This window comes from Diceros bicornis, chromosome 13 (assembly GCF_020826845.1).
Source record: "Diceros bicornis minor isolate mBicDic1 chromosome 13, mDicBic1.mat.cur, whole genome shotgun sequence".
In the NCBI taxonomy this organism is placed as follows: Eukaryota; Metazoa; Chordata; class Mammalia; order Perissodactyla; family Rhinocerotidae; genus Diceros; species Diceros bicornis.
Window position 1 is genome coordinate 33,514,592 of NC_080752.1, and position 26,509 is coordinate 33,541,100.

At 48.7% G+C, this 26,509-nt stretch overlaps 2 protein-coding genes across 2 annotated transcripts in view; both read right to left on the minus strand.

Moving 5' to 3' along the window:
* The window catches only part of LOC131412338 (chymotrypsin-like elastase family member 2A), a 52,993-nt gene extending 42,948 nt beyond the window's left edge, over positions 1 to 10,045 (minus strand). The window contains 3 exon segments of the mRNA XM_058551927.1: positions 8,879 to 8,969; positions 9,235 to 9,290; positions 9,992 to 10,045. Of these exon segments, the coding sequence (XP_058407910.1) occupies positions 8,879 to 8,969; positions 9,235 to 9,290; positions 9,992 to 10,045 (201 nt within the window).
* Positions 10,046 to 18,518: 8,473 nt separating this feature from the next.
* On the minus strand, positions 18,519 to 24,919 carry LOC131412339 (chymotrypsin-C-like). The gene is made up of 8 exons (XM_058551928.1): positions 24,880 to 24,919; positions 23,581 to 23,681; positions 23,385 to 23,482; positions 22,372 to 22,497; positions 21,359 to 21,495; positions 20,427 to 20,572; positions 19,358 to 19,548; positions 18,519 to 18,582 (listed from the first exon to the last, which is right to left on the minus strand). Exons 1-8 carry the CDS (start codon positions 24,917 to 24,919, stop codon positions 18,519 to 18,521), a joined length of 903 nt encoding a protein of 300 aa, XP_058407911.1.
* Between the last annotated feature and the right edge of the window lie 1,590 nt (positions 24,920 to 26,509).

The following is a 26,509-nucleotide window of genomic DNA, read 5'->3' on the forward strand; positions in this document are numbered from 1 at the left end:
GCCTTCCTGGGGCTGCTTATTCAGTCTTGGTTATGATGGCCAGAAAATCAGGTCAGCCACCCATGTGTCCCCACCATCACTTAAGCAGTCTGAGCCACTGGAGTGATGGCGTCCTCTGATCAGCTGGCCCCTGCACCAGGGCCAGGTCAGGAGGGGCTGGCACCAGCCGTGCACATGCCCAGAGATGCTCCCTCCTCTGCCCAGTTGCTCCCAGCAATAACACAGTTTTCTCCTTAGCTGCCCCGGGCCACAGCTAAAGGCACCTCCAGGGCCCAGAGAAGGCACTCACGATGCCCCACAGAACATTCCCCTAGGTCTCTCAGCCACTCAGTCGTCCATAACCCAACATGAGGAGGGGCCACAGCCAGGGCCCAATTTTCCAGCAGTACAATGGACACAGTGTCTGAAGCCCATAATACCTTTAAGGCCAACAAAAATATTTTGGTTTCTTTTAAAATCAGCAGGAAAAAACATGAACATAATCCAAACTGGATTATATTAGTCTTTATACTCATGTAGTCATAAAAGATAATGTTTAATACTTTTTGATGGAGGAAGGGGCCCACAAAAGCAAAAGGGCCCAGTGACAGTCCAGACTCGAGCTTTCTCATAAGAACCAAATGACAATAACAACAGTCAACACTTACACAGTGCTTACCATATGCCAGGCACTCCCCACAATAGCCCTAAGAGGCAGGTACCATTTTTTACCCCCATTTTATAAGGGACGGTGTGGACGCACAGAGAAGTTGAATCACTAGGGCAGCGTCACACAGCTAGGAAGGGATGGCTCTGGGTTTTCCATCCTTCAGGGTTCTGGTCCAATGCTAGGCAGAGCACTCAGCATCCTGTCTACAGCATCTGCAGCAGATTAAGCTGCCCTTAGTTTTCTCCAAGTATTATTGTTGGTGCTGCCTTACATAAAGGGCCCCACCCAGTAAACGTCTCAAAACCAGGAAGTTCCCCTACAGCTGATCCTGTCTGCACCTTCCAGAGCATCCAGCAACCTCCCTCCAAATGCCGTCAGCATCATGGCGGAGTGAGCTTTCCCTGTAGACTCTCCCTGCTAAGATAGAACAAAAACGACCTTCTTACCAACAAAGGACACCACACAACACAAAAGAAGACGTCTGACAGACCCACGCAGCCATACGTCTGGAGGTGGAGATGCTGGAACCCCGGGAGGAAGTGGAAGGAGGAAAGGAGAACCCCTGTCCTCCCTGAATGACAGGACCCTGGGGCCGGGTTCACATGGCTCTCAGAGAGAGGGGGAGGGGCAGCCTATTCTCTCTCCTATTCTCTCACAGCCTGTGGGAAAGTCCCTACGGAGGGGACTGAACGGCTGCAGGGCTACCTTCATCGAGCTAGCAGATGCAGCAGATGGCGAGGGAAGCAGAAGAAGCCCCCGGGATTGGGCAGGTGAAAGAAAGAGCCCCTCCCCTCTGAGACCAAGTGGCTCTCAGAGAGAGGGGGAGGTGAGGTGGCCCTGGGTGGGAAAACCAGCGCAACCCAAGCTCTCACACAGTCTGTGGGAAATTCCCATGTGGAGGTGACTGAACTGTTGTGGGAGTGGCTTCATCAAGCTAACACCCCAGGAGACCAGATAGCGAGGGAAGCAGGAGAAGCCCCTGGGTTAGGGCAGGTGAAAGAAAGAGACTCTCCACCCCCGCCTGGTGCCCCAGCACAACTGGTCAGCCAGAGAACCCACAGATCACAACCAGCTCAGAATACCAGCTCTTGACCCCCACCTAGTGGCAGCAGGTGGGAGCTGCAACCGAACATTTTCAGAATGAGGAAAAATAAGCCCATGCCCTCAAGCAGTATGCAAAAATATATTAAATCGCCAGACAAGAAGGAAAATGACAAGCAACCAGAATTCAAACCTGAAGGCACAGAAATTTATAACCTAAAAGACAGAGAATTCAAAATAGCTATCATAAAAAAGCTCAACGAATTACAAGAAAACACAGATAGACAATTCAGTGAAGTTAGGAACTTCTTCACAAAAGAGATTGAAGCTATAAAGAAAAACTAATCAGAAAAGTCAGAGATGAAAAACACAATGGAGGAGATAAAGAAAAGAACAGAGCTGACAATATGGAGGAAAGAATTAGCATTATTGAGGATAGGAATGCAGCAATGCTCCAGATGGGGGAGGAGAGAGATCTAAGACTAAAAAGAAATGAACAAATTCTCCAAGAAATATCCAACTAAATTAGGAAACACAACATAAGGATTACAGGTATTCCAGACAGAAAAGAAAAGGAAAAAGGAGCAGAGGGCTTGTTCAAAGAAATAAAGGCTGAGAACATCCCAAACCTGGGGAAGGAGCTGGAAATACAAGAGAATGAAGTCAATAGATCTCCTAAATATATCAACATAAAAGGACCCTCTCCAAGGCATAGAGTAGTAAAGCTTTCAAAAGTCAATGACAAAGAAAAGATAATAAGGGCAGGAAGACAAAAAAAAAATAACATACAAAGGAATCCCAATCAGGCTTTCAGCCAATTTCTCTGCAGAAATTTTACAGGCTAGGACAGAGCAGAATGGTACATTCAAAATTCTGAAAGACGAAAACTTTCCACCAAAAATACTCCATCCAGCGAAAATATCATTCAGATATGATGGAGAAATAATAACTATCCCAGAGAAACAAAAGCTAAGGGAGTTCATTGTCCCAAGTTCCCCACTACAAGAAATGCTCAAGAAGGCCCTCATGCCTGAAAAAAATAAAAGAGACAGGGGATACAAAGCTTTGAGCAAGGAGAAAAATAGGTAGACAAAAATCAGAAAAATTGCAGCTCTCTATCTATAGGTTAGCAAACAATTATACCATCAAAGATTAAGGGAAAGAAAACACCAAAAGTAAATATAACCTCATCACTTTAAAAACAAACTCAATACACAAGATGGAATAAGTTGCGACAATAATAACTTAGAATGGGAAGAGGATAGGAATGGAATTGACTTAGTCTAAGGAAATAAGAGGCCATGAGAAAATGCACTATCTCATCTACGATATTTTTTATACAAACCTCATGGTAACCACTAAACAGATAGAACAGAGACACATATGAGAAATAAGGAGAAAGCTAAGAAAACCATCATACAGAACTACTAAATTGAATTGGTAGTCTAAAACTCACAGGATGAGAAACAAAACAAATGCCAAAGAACTGGAAAATGAGTGATACAATAGCAACATTAAGCCCTCACATATCATTAATCACTCTAAATGTAAATGGATCGAATTTCCCAATCAAAAGACAGAGTGGTGGGATGGATTAAAAAACAAATTCAAACAATATGCTGCCTCCAGGAAACACATCTCAGCTCTAAAGACAAACACAGGATCAGAGTGAAAGGATGGAAGACAATACTCCAAGCTAATGGCAAACGAAAGAATGCAGGTGTTGCCATAGTTATATCAGACAAAGTAGACTTCAAGATAACACAGGTAATGAGAGACAAAGAGGGGCAATATATAATTATAAAAGGGACACTCCACAAAGAAGACAAACCTCTTATAAATATATATGTACCCAACACAGGAGCACCAAAGTACATGAAGCAACTATTAACAAACCTAAAAGGAGATATTAACAACAATACAATAATAGTAGGGGATCTTAATACCCCACTTACATCAATGGATAGATCATCCAGACAGAGTGTCAATAAAGAAATAGTGGACTTAAATGAAAAACTAGAGGAGATGGACTTAATAGAAACATAAATAGTACTCCATCCAAACACAGCAGATTACACATTCTTCTCAAGCATGCATGGAACATTCGCAAGGATAGACAACATGCTGGGAAACAAGGCAAGCCTCTATAATTTAAGAAGATTGAAATCAGAACAAGCATTGTTTCTGACCATGATGCTATGACACTAGAAATCAACCACAAGAAAAAAACAAGGAAAGTGACAAAGATATAGAGACTAAACAACATGCTACTGAACAACCAAGGGATCCTTGAAGAAATTAAAGGAAAAATCGAAAATATCTGGACACAAATGAAAATGAAAATACACCACACCGATATATGATGCAGCTAAAGTGGTCTTGAGAGGGAAACTCATAGCAATATAGGCCCATGTTAACAAACAAGAAAATCTGAAATAACCAACCTTAAACTACACCTAACAGAATTACATAAAGAAGAACAAACAAAGCCCAAAGTCAGCAGAAGGAGTGAAACAATAAAAACCAGAGCAGAAATAAATGAAATTGAAACCAAAAAAAAACAGTAGAAAGGATCAATGAAACAAAGAGCTGGTTCTTTGAGAAGATAAACAAAATTGACAAACCCTTAGCCAGACTCACTAAGAAAAAAATAGAGAAGGCTCAAATATATAAAATTAGAAATGAAAGAGGAGAAATTATAATGGACACCACAGAAATACAAAGGATTTTAAAAGAATACTATGAAAAAAGATATGCTAACAAATTGAACAATCGAGAAGAAATGGATAAATTCTTAGACTCATACAACCTCCCAAAGCTAAATCAAGAAGAAATAGAGAATCTGGACAGACCAATCACAAGTGAAGAGATTGAAACAGTAAACAAAAACTTCCCAAAAAATAAAAGTCCAGGACCAGATGGTTTCTCTTGAGAATTTTACCAAATATTAAAAGAAGATATCATAGCTATCCTGCTCAAACTATTCCAAAACATAGAGGAATATGCAACACTTCCTACTACATTCTACGAGGCCAATATCACCCTTATTCCAAAGCCAGATAGGGACAATACACAGAAGGAAAATTACAGGCCAATATCGCTGATGAACATAGATGCAAAAATCCTCAACAAAATATTGGCAAACTGAATACAGCAATACACTAAAAAGGTAATACACCATGATCAAGTGAGATTTATACCATGGACACAGGGATGGTTCGACATCCACAAATCAATCAATGTGATACACCACATTAACAAAACGAGGACTAAAAACCACATGATCATTTCAATAGATGCAGAGAAGGCATTTGACAAGATATGACATCCATTTACGAAAAAAACTCTCAACAAAATGGGTATAGAAGGAAAGGACTTGAACATAATAAAGGGCTTATGACAAACACATAGCAAACATGATCCTCACGGGGAAAAACTGAAAGCCATTCCTCTGAACAGGAACAAGACAAGGGTGCCCACTCGCACCACTCTCATTCAACATAGTACCAGAGGTTTTGGCCAGAGCAGTTAGGCAAGAAAAAGGAATAAAAGGAATCCAAATGGGCAACGAAGAAGTGAAACTGTCACTGTTTGCAGATGATATGACTTTATATATAGAAAACCCTAAAGAATCCATTGGAAAACTATTAGAAATAATCAACTACAGCAAAGTTGCAGGGTACAAAATCAACTTACAGAAATCAGTTACATGTCTATATCTAATAACGAACTAACAGAAAGAGAACTCAAGAAGACAATCCCATTTACAATCTCAACAAAAAGAATAAAATACCTAGGAATACGTTTAACCAAGGAGGTGAAAGACCTATACAATGAAAACTATAAGACGTTATTGAAAGAAATTGACGATGACATAAAGAAATGGAAAGACATCCCATGCGCATGGATTGGAAGAATAAACATAGTAAAAATGTCCATACTACCTAAATCAATCTACAGATTCAATGCAATCCCAATCAGAACCCCAATGACATTCTCCACGGAAATAGAACAAAGAATCCTAAAATTCCTATGGAGCAAAAGGTCCCGAACAGCCAAAGCAATCCTGAGAAAAAAGAACAAACCTAGATCCATCAAAATCCCTGGCTTCAAAATATACTACAAAGCTTTAATAGTTAAAACAGCATGGTACTGGTACAAAAACAGACACACAGATCGATGGAACAGAATTGAAAGCCCAGAAATAAAACCACACATCTTCGGACAGCTAATCTTCAATAAAGGAACTAAAAATATACAATGGAGAAAGGAAAGTCTCTTCAATAAATGGTGCTGGGAAAACTGGACAGCCACATGCAAAAGAATGAAAGTAGACCATCTTCTTTCTCCATACACAAAACTTAACTCAAAATGGATCAAAGACTTGAAGGTAAGACCTGAAACTATAAAACTCCAGGAAGAAAATATAGGCAGTACACTCTTTGACATTGGTCATAGAGGGATCTTTTCGAATTCCATGTGTACATGGACAACGGAAACAAAAGAAAAAATAAAGCAGTGGGATTTCATCAGGCTAAAGAGCTTCTGCAAGGCAAATGAAACCAGAATCAAAATGAAAAAACAACCCACCAGCTGCGAGAAATTATTTACAAAGCACATATCCAATAAGGGGTTAATCTCCATAATATGTAAAGAATTGACACAACTGAACAGCAGGAAAACAAACAACACAAGAAAACAAAAACCCAGTCAAAAAATGGGTGGAGGATATGAACAGACATTTTTCCAAGGAAGATATACAGATGGCCAATAGGTACACAAAAAGATGTTCAACATCACTAATCATCAGGGAAATGCAAATCAAAACTACACTAAGATATCACTGTATACCCATTAGAATGGGTGTATCACCAATTCTAGAATCATCAAGACAAAAAAATAATAAATGTTGGAGAGGTTGTGAAGAAAAGGGAACACTCATTCACTGCTGGTGGGAATGCAAACTGGTGCAGCCTCTATGGAAAACAGTGTGGAGATTCCTCAAAAAATTAAAAATAGAAATATCTTATGATCCAGCTATCCCACTACTGGGTATCTATCTAAAGACCCTGAAATCAACAACCCAAAGAGGCTTATGCACCACTATGTTAATTGAAGCGTTATTCACTATAGCCAAGAAGTGGAAGCAACCTAAGTGTCCCTCAACTGATGATTGGATAAAGAGGATGTGGTATATATATACAATGGAATATTACTCAGCCATAAAAGAAGACAAAATCGCCACATTTGAAAAACGTGGACGGACCTGGGTGGTATTATGTTAAGCGAAATAAGCCAGACAGGAAAAGACAAATACCATATGATTTCACTCACATGTGGAAGATAAACTAACACACAGAAGGAGAGAACTGTTTGGTGGTTACCAGGGGAAGGGGGTTGAGGGATGGCACAAGGGGTGAAGGGACACATGTATATGGTGACTGACAAACAATAATGTACAACTAAATGTTCACAACGTTGTAAACTATTATGACATCAATAAAATAATAATAATAATAGCCTTAAAATATTTTTCCTTTTGGTTACTGAAATTTGGGGCAGTCCCTTAAATTTTACCTCCAAGAAGAGTGCCTAACTTGCCTCACCCAAGTACCCACCCTACTTGACACGCCCACCCATCCTAATAAAAACACCTCCCCAGGGAAGCGGAAGCAGGAAGTGCTGAGAGACTCTTCCAAGACTAATGTTCCTTGGTTCCCAAGGCAAGGCTACACCTGTCTGAGCAGTGTCAACTGGTCACAGGTGAGGAAATGTTTTCATAGGCAGCTCTGATTCGTCTAGCACAAGGATGACCTGTGCTATGGGGGGTATATGGTCCCTCTTCCAACTTCCCAAGAAAAAGATTGTGGGAGTGTGAGAAAAGTAAAAGAACTGGCAAAAGTCCATAGAGCCAAGTATATAAATTGTGAAATCCAGTCTATGACCAAAGCTCTCTTCATTGAGGGGAAGATGAACGGATGCTCGCCATTCCCTCTGCGAAACATACCAACTGCTGCATGGGGCACCCTGAACCCTCATGGCCAGCACTGATGTTGTCAGCTCACCCCGATTCAGCTCTTTCGTTCCCAAACCTGTTTATGCCACTTGTGCACATATTGTAATTATGTAAATTGGTCAAACACGTAACCAGTAAAATATGAGTTCAAAAAGAGAGTCATGATTTATATGGAAACCCAGTTAAATGCTTGGAAAAGATAACCATGGCTTTAAAAAAAATTGCTAAATACAAACTTCCAGCTATAAAATAAATAAGTCCAGGGGATACAAAAAAATTGTTATTGAATTAGGTGTCTGTGAGGAAATGAAAAGATTGGGAAAAAATGTCGTAAAAATCTGAAAGGGCTCATTCAGACTGATTCCTGACTGTCTCAAAGTCATTGCTCTACTTCAAAGAAAAGGAATTATAGGTGATATAGGATGGGAATGGTTTATATGAGACAGTTAAGAACTCAAAATATTGGTGAATGAAGTATATTTACAAAGTATAAAGTAAAATAAAATACAATGTTTAAAGAATATATGTGTGATTTCTAATAATTTCTCTATGACTAACTTTTCAATCACTCAGGCCCAGTCATGTCAGATAAGAGAGATTTTACTATATTTATTTATGTCAATGTAAGCCTCACATATTTCCTTTGGGAGTCCTACCACTAACAGAATTCACTACCTAGTAATATGTACCCATGCCCAATCCAGAATTTTAGTCTCAATATCACTATGATTATTTCAAGGTAAAGTTACATTTACTTTCACTGGTAACATGGATTTGCCTATGCTTAAGGATTAATTTGCATAAACAGCCCTGATTAGTGCCCTAAAGCAAGAAATATTTGCATAGGTGTGATGAATGGTTCAGAGGATAAGGGTACATTTGTAAGCAAGCATATGATTGGCTGACAGAGTAAGAATATATTTGTGAATTTGTGTATGGGTAGTGGGGTGGGGCAGCTCCTTCTTGAAGCTGGTGAAGGCACCTCTCCTTCCACCCCCAGGGTTGACCAAGGCCACAGAAGTGTGTATTATTGGTGAGTTTTCCCATCCTGTCCTGTGAGTCCCCACCAATTCTATTCTTTGCCAGCACAACAGACCCCATGGCAGAGGGCAAAAGGGTGCTGTGAGGTGGGTGGGGGCAGGGAGGGAAGAAGTGGAGCATGGGTGACTCACTTGCCAGGGCCAGCTGTTGGGCCTCACGTCTGCTCCTCCAACCGCCCTGGGCAGTTGGGGCAGGTAAGTGCGGAGCCCACAGCCCAGAGCTGTGAAAAGAGAAAGAGCTGTGAGTCTGGGAAGCAGCAACCTCAACCATGTTACCTATACTCACTGCATTCCCAAACCCCAGATAGAAAATCCTTGTTCTAGAAGGATCCCAAGATTTCATCAAGTCCTGCTATTTGCTCCACTTCTTTCGAACTTCACTCCATCTTTCTTATAACCACAGGACTGAGTCCAGTCGGGGCAGGGAGGTCCCATCCCCAGTCCCACCAGGGGACAGGGAAAGTGCCTCTGGGTGGCAGGGCTTTCCTCCAGCCACCAATGCAGACAGCAGAAGGGCCCTGATCACGGTGTGTCCATAGAAGTCCTGTAAGTGTGGCCTTGGCTAAGGCCCTGGTTTTATGAGTGGGCTTATTGACCAGAGATATACTGGGTGTAGGCAAGATGGGGATTTTCTCAAACGCCGGTGGAAAAAAGGGTCTCTGTTCAAATATTATTTTCCATTTTCTCCCCCCTGTCACCCTGGAAATACTTTGAAAAAGATGCCAAAAGTGGATATTGAAATACGGGTTCTATCTGCCTTCAAAAGCTTATACTATCTGTTTGGAGAGGAAGAAAAATATTGGTTGTTGGTCCTTGGAGTTGTGTTTTCAAGGAAAAGATTAGATTGGCACGCTAAACAAGCAAGATTCTAGGCCAGTAGTTCTCAACGGGGCTGGAATTGCCCACCGGGGTCATTTGGCAGTGTCTGGAGAGATTTTTGGTTGTATTGACTGGGGCTGGAGTACTATTGGCATCTAGTAGGTAGAGACCAGAGATGCTGGTAAACATCATACAGTGCACAGGACAGCCCATCACCAGGAATTATCCTGCCCCCTATGTCAATGGTGCCGAGTTGACGAATTCTATTCTAGGCCATGCCATGGCTTGCTGTGTGACCTTGGATGAATCATGGAAGTTTCTAGGCCCCGGGGCCTGCCTGTCTGTGAAACAGGAGAGAACAGACCGTGCCCAGTCTGCTTTGCAACATTGTGGTGTGGATCTGAAAAACACAAGGAACATGCTTACACAGGAGCAGCACAGGACAGGCCCACACAGTTGGGGTTTGGCAGCCCCAGCCATGGGGGGAAGGAGAGAGTGTTGGCAGAGGAGGACTTTGTTGGGATGGATCAGGCTGTATTTTATCATCTGCTCCCGAGACAGCAGCAGTTTGCACTTCTCCAATCACTTCCTCTTTCAAATGGGTCAAAGCAGGAGCTTCTGAGAAGGAAGCTGACCCTCACCAGCACCACGGATATGTCAGATGCACTCACATGACATATCTAATCCAAACCTCACAGACCCTGTGTCTTGACATAAGTACAGCCATGTTTGGCCGTTCCATTGACCTATAGCCACCAGCACACAAAGAAATATAAAGCTGCTTTCTGTGTGGTGGGAACTGGCCTTTCTCCCACGGAGAGAGTTGCAAGTTGTAACATTTCAAGGCTCTTTGGGCGTCGTGGCGCGGGACGGACTGGCCATCTGTGCCGGGCTGGGACAATAACCAGAGAAAACAATGCACGTACACAACTACTGGGCTGGGACGATAGCCAGGGGGCTCAGTGCACGTATGCCACTGATAACCATTTGCGCATGGGAACACAAAATGCTTGCTCTGCAAACTCTGTAACTGCTCACTCTGGAAATTACTGATGTTATAAAAACTGCTAAAAACTGAGGCCTGGTGACAGTTCCACCTGTGGAAGGGACGCCTTGCCCAGGGCGTGTGGTCTCTGCCCTGCCGTGTTGATTGAAGGACTCTCCCGGCAGTGGGGCGTGGACGTTGTGAGTAATTGATTTGTTGTGAGTAATTGATTTATTGTAAAGTAATTGATCTGATGTGTTCTCTTTTCGGTCAACCTAGTGTTTCTCTTTCCAGTTGATTTGTGTCATTTCTCTTCAGTCGATGTGGGTGTTTTCCCTTTCCAGTCGAGCTGATGTTTTTCCCTCTTAATATCTGACCTATTCGAATCTCTTTGCAGAATATCGCCTTTACTATCCTCTATATAATAAAATATATCTTCAGTCCATTTGTTTGGAGTGAAAAGTTACTTTTACGTCTCCAATCGAATCCCCGAACCTGTCATAACACCCTGCCAATGGGTCCCATGTTTCCAATGAGGCAGCTGAGGTTCAGAGAGGTAGAGTGACTTGCCTAATATCACACAGCTTCTAAGGGGCAGAACAGGCCTTCCAACATAAATGGGTCTGACTTCAAAGCCCCTTTGCTTGATGCTGCTGGAGATGGCATTCTGAATCTCCTCCTAGTGCTGCAGCAGGCCCTATGTTTCTGGCGGGGGAAGGGTAGAGAAAATGAGCAGGGTCTTGATGGACCCATCCACTCTTCCTTAGACCTTCGTTCTCCTTGCTTGTGGTCAGAGCTTAGTGCCAGACAGGCCGGGCTCTGGTGCGACAGCCCTGCTCTGTGACCACAGACTCTGCCCTTTGCCCAGCCAGAAAAGCAGAGGGGAAAGTAGATTTCAACTGTTAAGACCTGGGTTCAAGTCCCGGCTCAGTCAGATTTGAGCATTATAGCTGAGACACATCATTTACCTTCTGGGCCTGAGTTTCCTAGGTAGCAATCCAGGCCCAGATGGCAGGATTGTCGCCAGGGTGAGAAATGGGTGTGGAAGCATTTCGTCACCTCCCAGGATCAGGCGAAGGGGAGGGAGGTTGGGGTGCGGAATCCTGTTGGACTGGCCATCAGAACCCCTGGGTTCTGGTCCCATCGCTACCCCAACTCCCCGTACAGTTCGGACTCCTGTTTATGGTCTGTAGCACTCACTACAACAACACACTGTTTCTGAAGTCTCCTGTTTTATCTTAAAAGTTCACGTGAATTTGACATTCTGCTCCACGTAGCTGTGCTTGATTTCATATAAAATTAAGGTTTGTCCTGGAGGAGGTCACTGAACAAACACCAGTTTGGCACATGCCACGGGCTTGCCGGGTGAGCTTGGGCAAGTCAGGTTCTCTGGCCTGGGGCTGCCCAGCTATAAAACAGAGAGAGGGACGTAGGCCCAGTCTGTTTCAGCACGTTGCTGTGAGGATTTGAAAGTGACAGAAAACTTCATCAAACAGGCCTAAGCCAAAAGGTCATTGATTGAGCCACAAAATGGAAAAGTCCAGGAGCAGACTAGCATCAGGCACAGGTGGATCCAGGGCTCCCATGATGCCCACAGGATGCGGCTTCTCTCCATCTTTTGGTTCTGCCTTCCACTGTGAGGGTCTACTCTCAGGCTCCATTGAGTGGCCTGCAGCAGCTCTAAGTTCTCCCTTCCACGGGAACAAGGCGGCTACAGACTCTCTTGCCCAGGGTTTCTCTACTGGGGCACTATTGACATTTTGGGCAGTGATTCTTTGTTACGAGGGCTGCCCTGTGCAGTGCAGCATGTTTAGCGGCGATGCTGGCCCCCAACCCGTAGATGCCAGGAGACACCCACCCTCCTCATACAAGTCACGACAACCAGAAATGTCTCCATCATTGCCAAATATACCCTGGGGAGCAAACCGCCCCTTCTTCCTCTTTCCCTCCATTTTGCCGTTGCAGCCTCACACCCTCCTCTTCAAACCCTGCAGGGAGGGAGTGACAGCCTTCTGGTAGCTCCTGCAGAAGTCCTGCAACTCTCTGATTGGACCTGCCTCAGGTCACATGCCCATCCCTGAGCCAATTGTTGTGGTGGGGAAGGGATGTAACGTGTGGGTTGGCCAGGCCTGGAGCAGAGGCCCCGCCCCTAGATCAGGGCATGAGGCTCCACCCAGACCATGTGTAGGAGGAGGGGGAGGGGCGGCAGAGAAACAACAATCCAGGCTTCTGGAGAGGGAATGGAGGCTGGAGAGGCAGAGAGCAGGAAGCCGTACAGCCCACTTCCCCCTCTGGGGCTCAGTTGACCATTTATATGTTGTTGGACAACAAGGCAGTCTGTCAAGTTCTCAGCTGGGCTGGGTCCTCGAGGACTGGGTGGGGCCAGGGAGATGCAGACATGAACTTCTCATGGCGTTTATGACTCACTCAAAAGGATTCCTCTGAGAAGCCATAGAACTCAGTCGGTAGGGGCTTGGTTTACACCTCGGCTCTTCTGTGTAGTGACTCTGTGGTTTGCATCCTTGCTACTCAGAGTGGTCTGGACCAGCTGCATCAGCATAGCTTGGGGGCTGGTTAGAAATGCAGACTTCCTCACCCAGACCCATGATTCAGCATCTGCAATTTAAGAAGATAGGCAGGTGGGTCTTCTGCAGTTAAAACTTGGGAAAAACCCGGCTAGGGCCAGTTTCATCTCTCTTTCTCTCATTTTCTCCACCTCTCAAATAGAAACAACAATTCCATCTCTCTCTTAGGGTTGTTGTTAGAATTAACAGTTATACACGTAAAACACTGAGGATAGTAAATGTGTAATAAAATGTTCATTCTTAAATCCACAGACCTGCAGGCCTCAGATTTCAGAACAGCACAGAATTCTTCAAACTTCTCTATCAAAGTGTTCTAGTAGATCAGGGGTTGGCAAACCTTTTCTGTAAAGGACCAGACAGTAAATATTTTAGGCTGTGGGCCATATGGTCTCTGCTGCAATCAGTTGACTCTGCTGTTGCAGTGCAAAAGCAGCCATATGGCCATAGCTGTGTTCCAGTAAAACTTTGTTTACAAAACAGATTTGGTTTGCAGGCTCTTGTCTACAGTAGAGTAATGATCTGGGGTCTAGCACGCAGCAGTCACACGACAGCAAAATGTCTCTGAAGTCTCCTTCTTCATCTGGAAAGCTTGGTCTGAATTTTGCAGCTTACTTCAAAGCGTGGCTGGGTTTATTGTGATGTAAATTTTTTCTTTCCACACAATCTTCATAGAAAATCACTGCTTTGGGAAGATGCCCTGTGTTTAGTCTCTGCCTTTACGTGCCCACTGGCCCACTGCCACGTGAACCTTTGCAGACACAGGCCCCCCGATAAGAGTGAGCTTTGGGGAACTGGTCCCCAAGGCCTGCTGGGAATGAGGCTCCCACTCCTAAGGAATCAAAGAGGAGTCCTGGGTGTGAAGTCAGGATTGGAAATGACTCCTCCTGTCACAAGCCTCTATTACTTCATTGGCTCCCAACAGGGAGGGAGGGCATGTGCCCATTTTACAGATGGGGAAACTGAGGCTCTGAGAGGTTAGGTGACTTTGCCATCACCGCCTGTCAGTGGCAGAGTTCAGAGCTCCAGCCCAGTGAATGCCCTCCCTTCTGCCCTGCCATAGTTTATGCTATTAATTTGAGTCTGAGACAAAGTGGGTATGGTAGATTGTCAACATGGCCCTTCACCCTCTCCCCATATCCATGCCTTTTGCCATGTAACTTTGCAGTGGCCTCCTGGGAGGAGGATGAGAGACGTGTGGAGCTGAGCCGCCCCAGCCAGACCCAGACTTGATCAGCCAACCCCCAGGTGACCCCTAGACGTAGGAGTGATTCCGGCCAAAATCCACAGGGCCACCTAACTGACCCCCAACGGCCCCCAGAGGTGTGAGCAATAAATGCTGGTCATTGGAAGCCACTGAGGGTTTGTGGGTGGCTGTTACCCAGCGCTATTAATTACGCCAGCCGTCACTGATACAGTGGGAGGAGGCCTTTTGTGAACAGCTGTGAGCAATAATTCTCCTCTCAGATTTCTGTCCCTCTGGACTCATTGCCAGCTGTCTCAGGCTCGTCAGCACACCCACAGCCTACATCCTCCCTGGCAGAGCTGCTGGAGGACTTCACTGTGCTAGGGTGTCCTTAAGATTTGGGGACGAAAGGCAGAATAACATGGTTGTTGGTCATACGGGCTCTGAGTCAGACTACCTGGGTTTAAGTCCTGGTGCCCATGACTAGCGGTGTGATCTCGGGAGAGTTCTTGTCTCTCTGAGCCTCATTTCCTCATCTGTAAGGGGGATAATGATAAGGTTGTCGTGACTGTTAAGTGAGGTCGTGTATGTGAAGCCTTGGACGGTGCCTGGCACACAGGGTACCAAGTGCTCCATACACACCAGCCACAGTGCTGCGTTAGATGCCCAATGACACTCCAGCGGGTCATTGGCGCGTGGGGCTCTCAGCCCCCAGGGCCAGGGGCTCCCCTGCTGAGGCAGAAGGTGGAGGTGGGAGGCCAGTGCCTCAGTGCCCGCTTTCCCTTGCCTCTAACCACTGGTCTGTGAATCTTGGACAATGTCCCCAAATCCTGGCTGTCCCCCCAGCCAGATCCCAGGGAGTCCTTCCCACCCCTCCCTTCCTCCTCCCCTACAGCCCCACAGCATACTCTAGATTTTGCGAGAAGGGAGGGGTGATGGTGGATTTATTTCCTATGGCCGCTTTAACAAATTACCACCAGTGCAGTGGCTTAAAACACAGAAATTTATTCTCTTACACATCTGGATGGGAGACATCCACATCAGCGTCTCTGGGCTAAAGCAGGGTGGTTCCTTCTGGAGGCTCTAGGGGAGGGATCCGGTCCCTTGCCTTTTCCAGCTCTAGAGGCCGCCTGCATTCCTTGGCTGGGGCCCCTCCCTCCATCTGCAAAGCCAGGCGTGGGACATCTTCACATCTCCCTCTGACTCTGACCCACTGCTTCCACCGTCATGTCCCTTCTGACTAACCCTCCTGCTCCCTCTCATAAGGACTCTCGTGGTGACATTGGGCCGCCTGGATAATCCAGGACAACCTCCCCCTCCCAAGATGCTTAACTTAGTCCCACCTGCAGAATCCTTTTTGCCTGTAAGGTGACATAGTCTCAGGTTCTGGGGATTAGCACGTGGGCGTCTTTGAAGGGCTGTGATTCTGTCTCCCACAGACAGGCATTGACTCTTGGACACAACAATGGATCTTGTCCCTGAAGCTGAAAATTTTACACTCTTGTCAACACACAGAACCATGGCTTATGTTTCACCATTTATGAGCTAATAAAGAGTAGTTTTGATAATTCAATCACATTCCCGAAAGTTTATCTGGATTTGGGACTGCGGGCTGCTGTTCATTCTACACGTGTGCTCTTGCATAATTACTGAAAGATGCTAAATCTCTGAAGTCCCTCTCTCCTCTCCGTTTCTGCCTTGGTAGTGCCCACATGAATTTTGGCCTAGACCTTTTAAACAGCAGCCTCCTAACTGGCCTCCCGGCCTCCACTCCCGCCCCCTCCAGGTCACCCTCTATACGGCTGTCAGGTGGATGCTTTAGTGTGGACATCTGACCACAGCCATCAGTTCTCTATCTAAAACCCTCTATGGCTCCCTATTGCCCTCAGAAGAAAGTCCCAACAACCCCCTACCATGGCTACGAGGCTTCTGTGAAGGGCCTTTGCTCACTCTCCAGCCAGATCGCGTGCCCCTCCCTGCTAGGGTGACCAATCATCCCAGTTTGCCCAGGACTGTCCCAGTGTCAGTGCTGAAACTCCCACGTTCTGGAAAACTACTCCGCACCAGGACCATTGGTCACCTATCCCTGCCCCACACTTTATGCTCTAGCGACACCAGCTGCCTGCAGATTCTTCCAAGTCAGCTCTGTGACTTTGCTCTGCTCTTCCCTCCCCCAGGAAAGAGACCCCTTATGTTACCCCCCAGGGCATCAGTTAGGAGCGTGCTGAGCTGCAAGTAACTGAAAACCCGACTACAGTGGTTAAACAAATGCAGGCTTATTTTTTTCACATAACAAGACATTCAGAGAATGGTTGCTGGCATTGGATCTGCAGCCTGATGATGTGGGAGCCCATATCTCTGCAATTCTGTGGCCACAAGCTGGCTGCCTCAGCTCCGGGCATCATGTCCATATTCATATTCATTGCAGGGCAGTAGAGCATGGGTTCTAGAGCCAGATTACTAACAGTGGATACCAGCTCCATCACCTCCTAGTTAAATCACCTTGGGAAATCACTAACCCTCTCTAGCCTCGGTTTTCTCATCTGTAAAATGGGGATGATGTTAATAACAACATACCTCATAGGGTTAATTTGGAAGTTAAGTGAGGTGATACATGTAAAACCTATAGAACAGCGCCTGGCACATAGGAAGCACTCAATAAGTGTTCACTTTTGTTTCATTATTATCACTGCAGGGACCTGAGGACAGCAAGTGTTTAGCATTTATAACCTCCAATCCGGAGACAGGCACAGAGGGAGGAGGCTGGGAACGAAGTTGGGGTCAAGCAACCAGCAGGGCCTTCTGTATTCGGGTAACTTCTATTCAAATTTTTCTTTTTTTTCCTTAGGAAGACTGGCCCTGAGCTAACATCTGTTGCCAATCTTCCTTTATTTTGTATGTGGGATGCTGCCAGAGCATGGTTTGATGAATGGTATGTAGGTCAGCACCCAGGATCCGAACCTATGAACCCTGGGGCAGCTGAAGCAGAGCGTGTGAACTTAACCACTATGCCACTAGGCCAGCCCCATTCTATTCAAACATTAAGACTCAGCTTGGGCTGCTCCACATCCAGGAAGCCATCCTGGACTCCTCCTGCTGACTGACGCTGGTTGAAATGCTCCCTTTCTGTGCTCCTTGTCTGTGCTCCTATCTTCACACGTACACCAGGGAACTCAAGGATCTGCCCATTGGTCCGTCTCCTGGAGAGCGGGGATCCTGTCTGAACTGTCCCAGATGCCCAGGACTGAGCTGGTGCCGGGTTGCTTGTAGGCCCCGTTGCTTGTTGAGTAAATAGTCTTTCCTGAGAATCCCTGTGGCATAGTAAAGCGTGGGGGTATGTCACGGTCCCCCCTCCAGGAGCCAAATTCTGATGCGGACACAGGACAACTCGTGGACCAACCATGGGCGGCTCAGCCGAGGGCTCTCCTAGGAGGAGTCCAGAGGTTGGGCTGGGGCCCCTCCCTCCACAGATCGGCACATTCTCAGGAGCACCAGGGTCAGGGGTCAGGGTCCCCACTTGGACTGTCCCTCACTGCTCACTGGTCATTCTCTTTTTGACCCCACTTGCCCTCAGTCAGCCTCGGGCGGGGTCTACCTTCCCTGAGCCTCCGTGGCTCCTCTATTACTGGCCATCTGTTCCCATCAGCTGGCCCAGCTCTTTCCTGTCTCTGGGCCTCAGTTTCCCTGCCTGTCTAACACACTGAAAGCTTTTCCAGCTCTGACCTGCTGTGACTATGTGTGGAAACCATTGTTTTCCTCAAACCTGCACCTCTGGGGGCTGGGCTGGGTCTGCCCCTCCTCCTGGCCCCTCACTGTGCCCAGCACAGGGCTGGCATGAGGTCAGGGCCCATTAAACACTTCCCGACTCCGAGAGCCCAGCTGACAGTAGCCGTGGGGTCTGCCCCGGGCTGGGGGGCCCGCTAGGGAGCCTCTTTCTCAGGGAGCCCGCGGTTCTCCCTGAGCATCCTCCTGTGGCCGGCCTCTCTGGGCTGGGGAGGCTGTCTTTGGGGAGACCCCATCCTCCCCTGCAGCTGGGGGCCTGAGCACCCAGCAGACTCCTATGGAGGCAGGATCAGGAAGAGGGTGACGTGATCAGGGCCACAATGGGTCACAGTTGTGTGATACTGGGGACAAGTATCTGGTGTGTCCTTAACTCATGTCCCCTCAGGCCACCATGTGGCCTCCTGGGATCCCCCTCCACTAGCCCCCAGCAGCTCCCTCTGAGGCCTGACCAGTCTGGCTGAGGTGGCGTCTCTCTGCATCCCTAGGGTGGAGAGGGACAGCCCACAGAGAGCCCGGGAACCTGCAGAGGAGACGCGAATGAAGAATGCGGGTGGCTTGCGGGGGCTGAAGGTTTATTGTGGTTGCAGGGACTGGTGGCCGTGGCTCCCAAGGATGAATCACAGCTGTAACTTCTGGAAGAGCAGAGAACAGGGTGAGGGACTTGGGGGTGTGTGTGTCCCCTTATGGGGCAGCGCAAGGCTCCACCGGGAGACTAGGAACAAGGGGCATGGCAGGTGGCCCTGGGTTTTGACAAGTCTCACCTCTGCCCAAGGAGTCTGAGCCCCTTTAGCATTTGAGACCACTGTGCAAATGGGGCTCAGAACACACCCTGCCCCCAGTATGAAGGCCGCAGAGTGAACCTCTGTTCCCCCACCCTCATATACATAGCCGTCCCTGCTGCCCCTCTCCTCTGCTGGGCCCTGCTCTCATGGGGCCACGTGTCACTTCTGGGGGGACGGCCATGGTGCCTGGGATTGGGACATAAATATTTGCTGAAGCCAGTGGATGAATGGATAGAGAAGTTAATACCATTTCCTTCGTCACACGTGACTCAAGGCCTGCGTACAGCAAGCACTCAGTACTTCTTGAATGAGTGAGTGAACATGTGAATAAGTATATGAATGAACGAGTGAAGGAACCAGCAAATGAATGAACAGGTGAAGGAACCAGCAAATGAATCAGTGAGTGAATGAACGAATGAGTGCAGGGGTGAGTGGGGGAGTGAGTGAAGGCCTGGGTGAGGAATGGGGAGGGGCTGGCGGTGCAGGAAGGAGAGCTGCGGGTGGGCACCCACCTGGTTGATCCAGTCAATGTAGGCGGACACCCGGGTGTAGACTGAGGGCTTCTTACGAATGTTGCAGCCCCGGCTGGAGCCAAAGCTGACAATGCCGTGCACCTTCCAGGAACCATCGTCAGCCGGGCAGTTCAGCGGGCCGCCCGAGTCCCCCTGCACCAGACCAAGCAGACCTCAGCCACCAGGCCTCCCCTGGAGGCAGGCTTGGGAAACAGGGGTGGGTCAGGGTGGGAGATGTGGGTTGGGGTCTCAGCCTCGGTACCCCCTGTTTTGGCTTCAGCCTGTCCATAGTGAGGGAGGCAAAGAGGCTGTGGTTTGGGGGTGCCTTGGCCTCATTCTGGGAGGCCCTGGGGTGTCAGACTAGCTCTTGGTTTGCTGTGTGATTTTGGGATGATGATAACCCTCTCTGTGCCTGGGCTTCCCTAACTGCTCAGGTCACCATGTCTAAGACTCTGTGAGCTGCCCGGAGAGATGAGGATGCTGGAGCCCTGGGAAAGTGAGAAAGTGGGGAGTGGGGAGAGGGTCATGTGTTTGAAAACAGGACAGTTCTTGATTATTCTAGATGTTTCTTGGTTCTGTGTGCTACTCCCTAAGTCCTCAGGCTCCCTGGACCGATGGAGCTGATGGCACGAGGAACATGTGTAGGGACTTCAATGAGGTCTCTTCTATGTTTGTTAGACTCATTTAGTCCACATGGCAACCCTGTGATGTGCTTACCACATCTCCATTTCATAGACGGGAAAACAGGTTCAGAGAGGTTAAACAGCCTGTCCAAGGTTACATAGCTACTCAGTAGTGGGATTGGGACTCCATCTCAGACACTCATGCTCAACTCCCATGTTCTCGCCACATGCTGGGGGGAAGGTGACAAGTTTCTCCTGAGCCTCCTGGGCCCAGCCAGGGCTCAGTCTCCTCCCCGGGAAAGGGTATGCCCATGTGGGTCTCCCCACTTCTCCCTCCTTTGCCCTCCTCACTGCCCCCTCCACTTGGACACCTGGAGTAGGGACAGGGTGCAGGGCCAGGACACTCACGTTGCAGGATGAGATGACGCCGTTACCCCCGGCGCACACCATGTTGTTCGTCACCAGGGAGCCCCAATAGTCCGGCCGGGAGCACGTGGCGTAAACCACTATAGGCTGCAGGCCCTGCTGCAGCTCGTCGGGAAGGGGGCCGCCGGCTGGGGAGAGAACAGTGGTGACTGGGGAGCCAGCCCAGGTGGCCCAGGTCTTCAGGGTGTAACAGAGGCCGGATGGGCTGGGACAGGACCCAGGAGAGTTTTGGCTAGACTTCGTGGGAAGCACACAGAGGCCCTTAATTGAGAGGAGAGACTCGAAGCCAATGGTCCCAAACCATTTGGGTCAGAGCCCCTCCGAGGGAGGGGAGTGGGGAGCAGGCGGGAGGAAGAACTAGTGGATACAAAGCCCATTCAGTTGGGTTCTCTTTAGTTTGGATCCTGGGCTTCTAATTGTCAATCGTTTCCTTGTAGGTCTCTGCCTTGGGTTCACGCGTTTAAAGGTCTTTCTCACCCCATGATTGTCCAAGTACTGATCTGCATTGTCTCTGTCTTCCATGGCTTCCTTTATTTGCATTTTACCTTTTAGTGCAGCTGGCATTTATGTGGGCCTGTGCTGTACCATCAGATCTCATCCCCACCCCCACGGGGTTTGTTTAGTTTATTCCATAGTCACTTACATGGCACTTAGTGTCTGTGCCCAGCCCTGTTCCAGCCCCTGACAAATTCTCATCCATCGAATCCTTTCAACACGCCTGATGTGTACTTGTTAAAGTGTCTGTCACTTGGTATGTGCTTAATAAATATTAGCTGTTATTATTAGAAAGCAGAAAAAGATCTGAAGACGTTTAGGCAAAAAGGAAAAGTGATGGGCAAATGTCGATGGTGTCCTTGTTGTGGGAGTCGCTTCCTCCAGGAAGGCTCTCCTGATTTCCCAGGGGCTGTACTCACTCGAGAGGCGGCCCCAGCCAGTGACGTAGCAGGGGTAGTTCTGAGACAGCACAGTGCCCTCCTCTGGCAGGCTTGCCACCTTGATGGTGTCGCTCAATTCCACGGTGTCTGCCAGCTTGATGAGGGCAATGTCATTCCTAGAGTTCAAAGTGGAGGTGGTGAGTGGGCAGGAAGGCCCGGGTCCCCTTAGCCAAGGCTAAGGGGCCCAGGCTGTGAGTTGGGAGTCAGGCCAAGGGTGACCGGGGTCCTCCATGAACATCCTAGGCCGCCAGCTTCTTACTGGCCAACCGAGACGCAGGAGGACCAATGATCCGCCTTCTGACCCCAGGGCCGCCCCTTTAGAACATAACTTCTCCCGCAGTGTCTGCACATCACGAAAGTCTTAACGGAGGGGAGATGAGAGCAGAGGCATTCTGAACCACTGCAGGTTATGTAGCAACCAGAAATTAAGCTAAAACAAGTTGGAAATTATACTAATGAAAGAGGGACACTTGCGGGTGCAATTTGTGGTATTTTCGTGTTACCGGAATGAAAGCTGCAACCCTAGACAGACCTGGTTTGACTCCTAGTTCTGCCAAATTCTGGGCTGTGTGATCTGAGTCATAGTCCTGAACCTCTCTGAGTCTCAGTTCCTTGTCCAGGGCTGTTGTGGAGACTAAATGAGAGATGGCACATAAAGTGCTTATTGCAATGGGGGCATGCAGTAGGCACTCAATACAGGTGAGTCCTGGCTCAGCCTCTGGCCGAGAGACTTCAGGCAAGACACTGTGGGGGCCTCGGGTCTTTATTCCCTGTGTCCCTTCCAGGACCCTTGGCCAATGAAGGCGATGGGAGGGGCGTGCATCTCCACTTAGCATTTTGCCAGTTTGCATAAAGGAGTCACCTGCAGGCTGCTCAGGGCGAGGATGGGCTCCAGGGACAGGGTGGGGGCAGGCTCTGCAGCTCCGGCTCAGGGACCCCTCCTTCCTCTGTGCTGTCCCCACGGGCCGTGAGACGGTCAGCTGGGCACTCACCGAATCAGATCGGAGTCCCAGTCCTCGTGGACAAAGATGGTGTCCACACTCACGTAAAGGGAGCCTTCCTCGTCATCCACTGCCAGGTTCTGCTTCCCCAGGCCCACGCGGTAGGTCTGGGTTTCGCTGAGCAGAGGAAACGGACTGGGTCAGGGTGGCCTCCTGCCCCTGCTGCCAGCCAGTGGGGTAGAGAGGGAATCGGGCCTTTGGTGACGCAGCCTGGAGACCACAGTGGGAATCACGTAGGGGAAGGAGTCTCCATCCCCCTGACTCTTCCCAGTGCTCGGGGTGAGGTCCCTGGTCCTGGAGTCAAGTCCTCTTTGGCTCCGAGGTGGGGAGCCTTGGGCCTCAGTTCCCTCCTCTGTGAGGTGGAGAGAACGTCGAGCTCCCCTCCCAGGGCTGCCGTGAGGATGAGCTAGTCCAGCCACAGCTGCCTCTTCCTGCGTTCCTCTCTGAGTCACCTCCTCTCCCCTCACAATCCGCTCCTGCCTCACGGGCTTCCTCCTTATTTCTCACACATTCCAAGAGGCTCCCTCCTCCAGGACTTTGCATTGGCTGTTCCCTCCACCTGTGGCACCCTTCCCAAAATCGACGATTTCTTCCCTCACTTCCTTCAGGTGCTTCTCAAATATCTCCCTTTCAGAGAGAGCTTCCCCTGGCCGCCTCATTCAAAATAGAACCCCTTGTACTTTTTATCCTCCTCCTGCCTCATTTTTCTTCATTGCCACTTGATATATTACATATTGACTTGTTTAATGGTCTGCTGCTCTGTCTTCCACTAGAATATCAGCTCCCGAGAGCACAGATTCTGTCTTCACTGCTGTGTTCCCTGGCACATAGTAGGTGCACAATGAGTACTTGTTGAATGAAGAAACAAACAACTAGGTTACAGTTACAAGTAGCCTGTTTGCCCAGGGCCTGGAGTGTGTCATGGGCGCTCAGTACAAACAGCTCGTGAGGCTCCTGCGCCAGGGCAATGGACGCTGGGCTCTCTGGGCGTCATCTCTACTCACTTGATGCAGTGGGCAGCTGTGAGGACGTGTCTGCTGCTGATCAAGGTGCCACCGCAGGTGTGCCACCACCCGCCAGTATAGCGGTACTGGAGGGAAACCTGGAGGAGGGCACGGGAGGGCCACGTGTCAGCCTCCAGGGACCCTCACCCCTCCACCCTGTCCACCCCACCTCCCACACCCACAGTGCTCTGCTCACCTGCCAGGGCCAGCTGTGGGGCGTGGCGGTCTCTCCTCCCACCACCCGGGCTGATAGGTTGGACGAGTAGCTGGGGACCCCGCCAGAGTCCTCGCAGGAGGCTGGCGAGACAGGAGAGACAGAGCACAGGTGAGCGGGGCTGGCATCCCCACTGGGGAAGGGGCAGGAGGAAAGAGCACAGACTTTGGGGCTGGGCAGACACGGGGTCAGATTTTCCTGCGTGACTTTGGGCAAGCCATCTAGCTCTCCGGGCCTCAGCTTCCCTTTCAGCAAAATGGGAAGAACAGCACGAACCTGGTGGTGTGTCCTGAGAACTAAATTCGACAACATAAGGAGTTTAGCAAAAGGCCTGGTACAGCGGGAATGCTTCCTACATTGAAGGAAAGAAAAGGGTGGCTGGTATGAGTGTGAGTGCCCGGGTACACCTGTGTCCTTCATTCCTACCCTGCTGTCCCCTTTTAGGCCACAGCATAAGGGGTGTGTGAGCCCTGAACCCAGAGTTCCAGGCTGTCATAGCTGGGAGCCGTGTGGGTGGTCAAATGTGTGTGCCCCTCAGCGAGACAGACCCAGACTCGAATTCTGGCTCTAACCAGCCTTGTGATCTTGGGCAAGATCCTGGGCCTCGCTGAGCATGGTGTCCTCATCTGTAAGGTGGAGATATTAACACACCCTGCCTCTCAAGGTTGTTGTGAGGATCAAATTAGCTCCTGCACGTAAAGGGCTCAACGCAGTGCCTGGCACATAGTAAACACACAATAAGCAGGAGCTGCTATTATTACTGTTGTTATTGTTGTTGTTAGCTAGAAGGACTCTCAATCAAGTGCTCTCATTTGCTAAAATAGCCAAGGAGATTTAGAGAGGTGAAGTGTCCTGCCAAGAGTGAGTGACATTCAAGCCAATTTCCTTGATTTCTAATCTGGGAGAAGGCCACCAAAATGCGGGAGCAAAGAATCCCTAAAGGAGAGATGCTGACATGGGGACAGGTAGGCCCCGATGTTCCCTGGAGTGAGCCTAGGATGAGGCACCTCCTGTGTCCCTGGGCCCACGCTCCGTGGTTTCCACCCTCACATCTATCCCGGGGAGGCAGATCATCAGCTCTATTTTGCAGACACGGAAGCAGAGCCGGCAAGTGGCTCATCTGACACACAGCTGGTCAGCAGTGTCTGAACCCACATGGGACCCCAAAGCTCCTTTCCTGGAGCCCTGGAGAGCAGAGGGTCCTGCTCCTCTCCTTGTCCCTGGAGGCCAGCCCGAGCTCACAGTCCCCTGGCTGCAGCTGGTCCCCGACCCTCAGCTTACCACAGGCCAGGAGCACAGCGAGGATGGTGATGCCCAACATGTCGTGAGTGCTCAGGGCCGAGTGGCTGTCGAGGCGGGCGGGGCGCACTTATAGGCAGGAGAGGGGTGGACCCACCTGGTCCCGGCTGAGCCCCTCCATGGAGAAACCTGCTCTGACAAGGCCCTTTCCCTGACCTTGGGTGATTACTGTTTAATTGGGGCAGGAAGTGGGGCTGGCTCAGAAGCACGGTTGCCCAAACATCCCGAGACGGAGCAAATCCTGAGGTTGGCAGGTTTAGGGACCCCCACACCCTGCCAGGAGTGCACCCACTTGCTCCCTGGAAGTTGTTTTCTGAGCTGGGCCCACTGGTCACCTTAGGAATCATTTTCTAGGAAAGAAATCCCAAACTCTACACCTCCTGCTGTGAATGTGGTTATCTGGGGTAGAAGGAGGACTCTCACTTACATATTTTATACAGCTAAATTCCTTTTTAAACAGAGCATGTGTTACTTTGGTAATATAAAAATCAATAAAGTTTGATAAAAAACGACAGAGAGACAGGGAGTGTGAGGGTGTGTGAGGGAGCGTGTAGTGGTCTGTCCTGCTGTGATGACCTCAGTCCTCAGACCTGAGGTGGCTGGGGGACTTCAGGCTGTGGGAATTTTCCGTTGCATTCTAGAGGCTGGTCCTGACTGAGGGGTCAGTGGCTAATGCCCATACCCCTCAGACCCACAGCTATTGGTGGTCAAACTCTGCAAAGGGTCACCCTGGCCTGGGGACTGCCCTTGTAAACAGAGATGTGGACTGAGCTGGGTGACAGGTCTTGGAAGCTGGCAGGGTTTGGGGGGCAGGAGACAAGACTCTGGTTTCTGTCTCAGTCAGTGACCTGCTGGACACCCTGGACTTGGGCAACCCCTTTGTGCCTCAGTTTCTCCTGAACAACTTGGGAGGGTGATTAACTGGGCTTCCGTGTGGGGGAGTTTGCAGATTTACACACAGAGAGAGACAGCAGTGTGTGAGCGCCCATCTCAGTCAGTGTATGTGCCCTTGGATACATGAGCACACAGGGACAGACAGACAGACGCACACACACCAGTGTCGTACATATGAAGCAATCAGTTATACACAGACACGTGCACAGCCACGTGCCACTCATTCAAACATGTGCCCAAATGTGAAAATAGCCTCAAATGCACAGGTGCACAGATAGTGAGGTGACAGAAAAAGAGTCATTAATTGTTTTCTTCTTTTGGAATGTTTACAAAGAAACTGACCTTCTTTTGGAGGGAGGTTGCTGGCTGCTCAGGAAGGTGCAGACAGCATGAACTATGGGGGATCTTCCTTGTCCTGAGACATTTACCAGGTGGGCCCTTATGTAAGGCAGCACCAACAACCATACTTGGAGAAAACTGAGGTCACCTTAATCTGCTTCAGATACTGAAGACAAGTTGCTGAGTGCTCTGCCTGGCATTGGACCAGACTCCTGAGGGACGGGAAAACCAGAGCCGTTGCTTGCTAGCTGTGTGTCATTGAGCTAGTGACTCAACCTCTCTGTGCTTCCATGCCCTCATCTATAAAATGGGAGTAAAAAATGATACCTGCCTCTTAGGGCTATTGTGGGGAGTGCCTGGCATATGGCAAGCATTATGT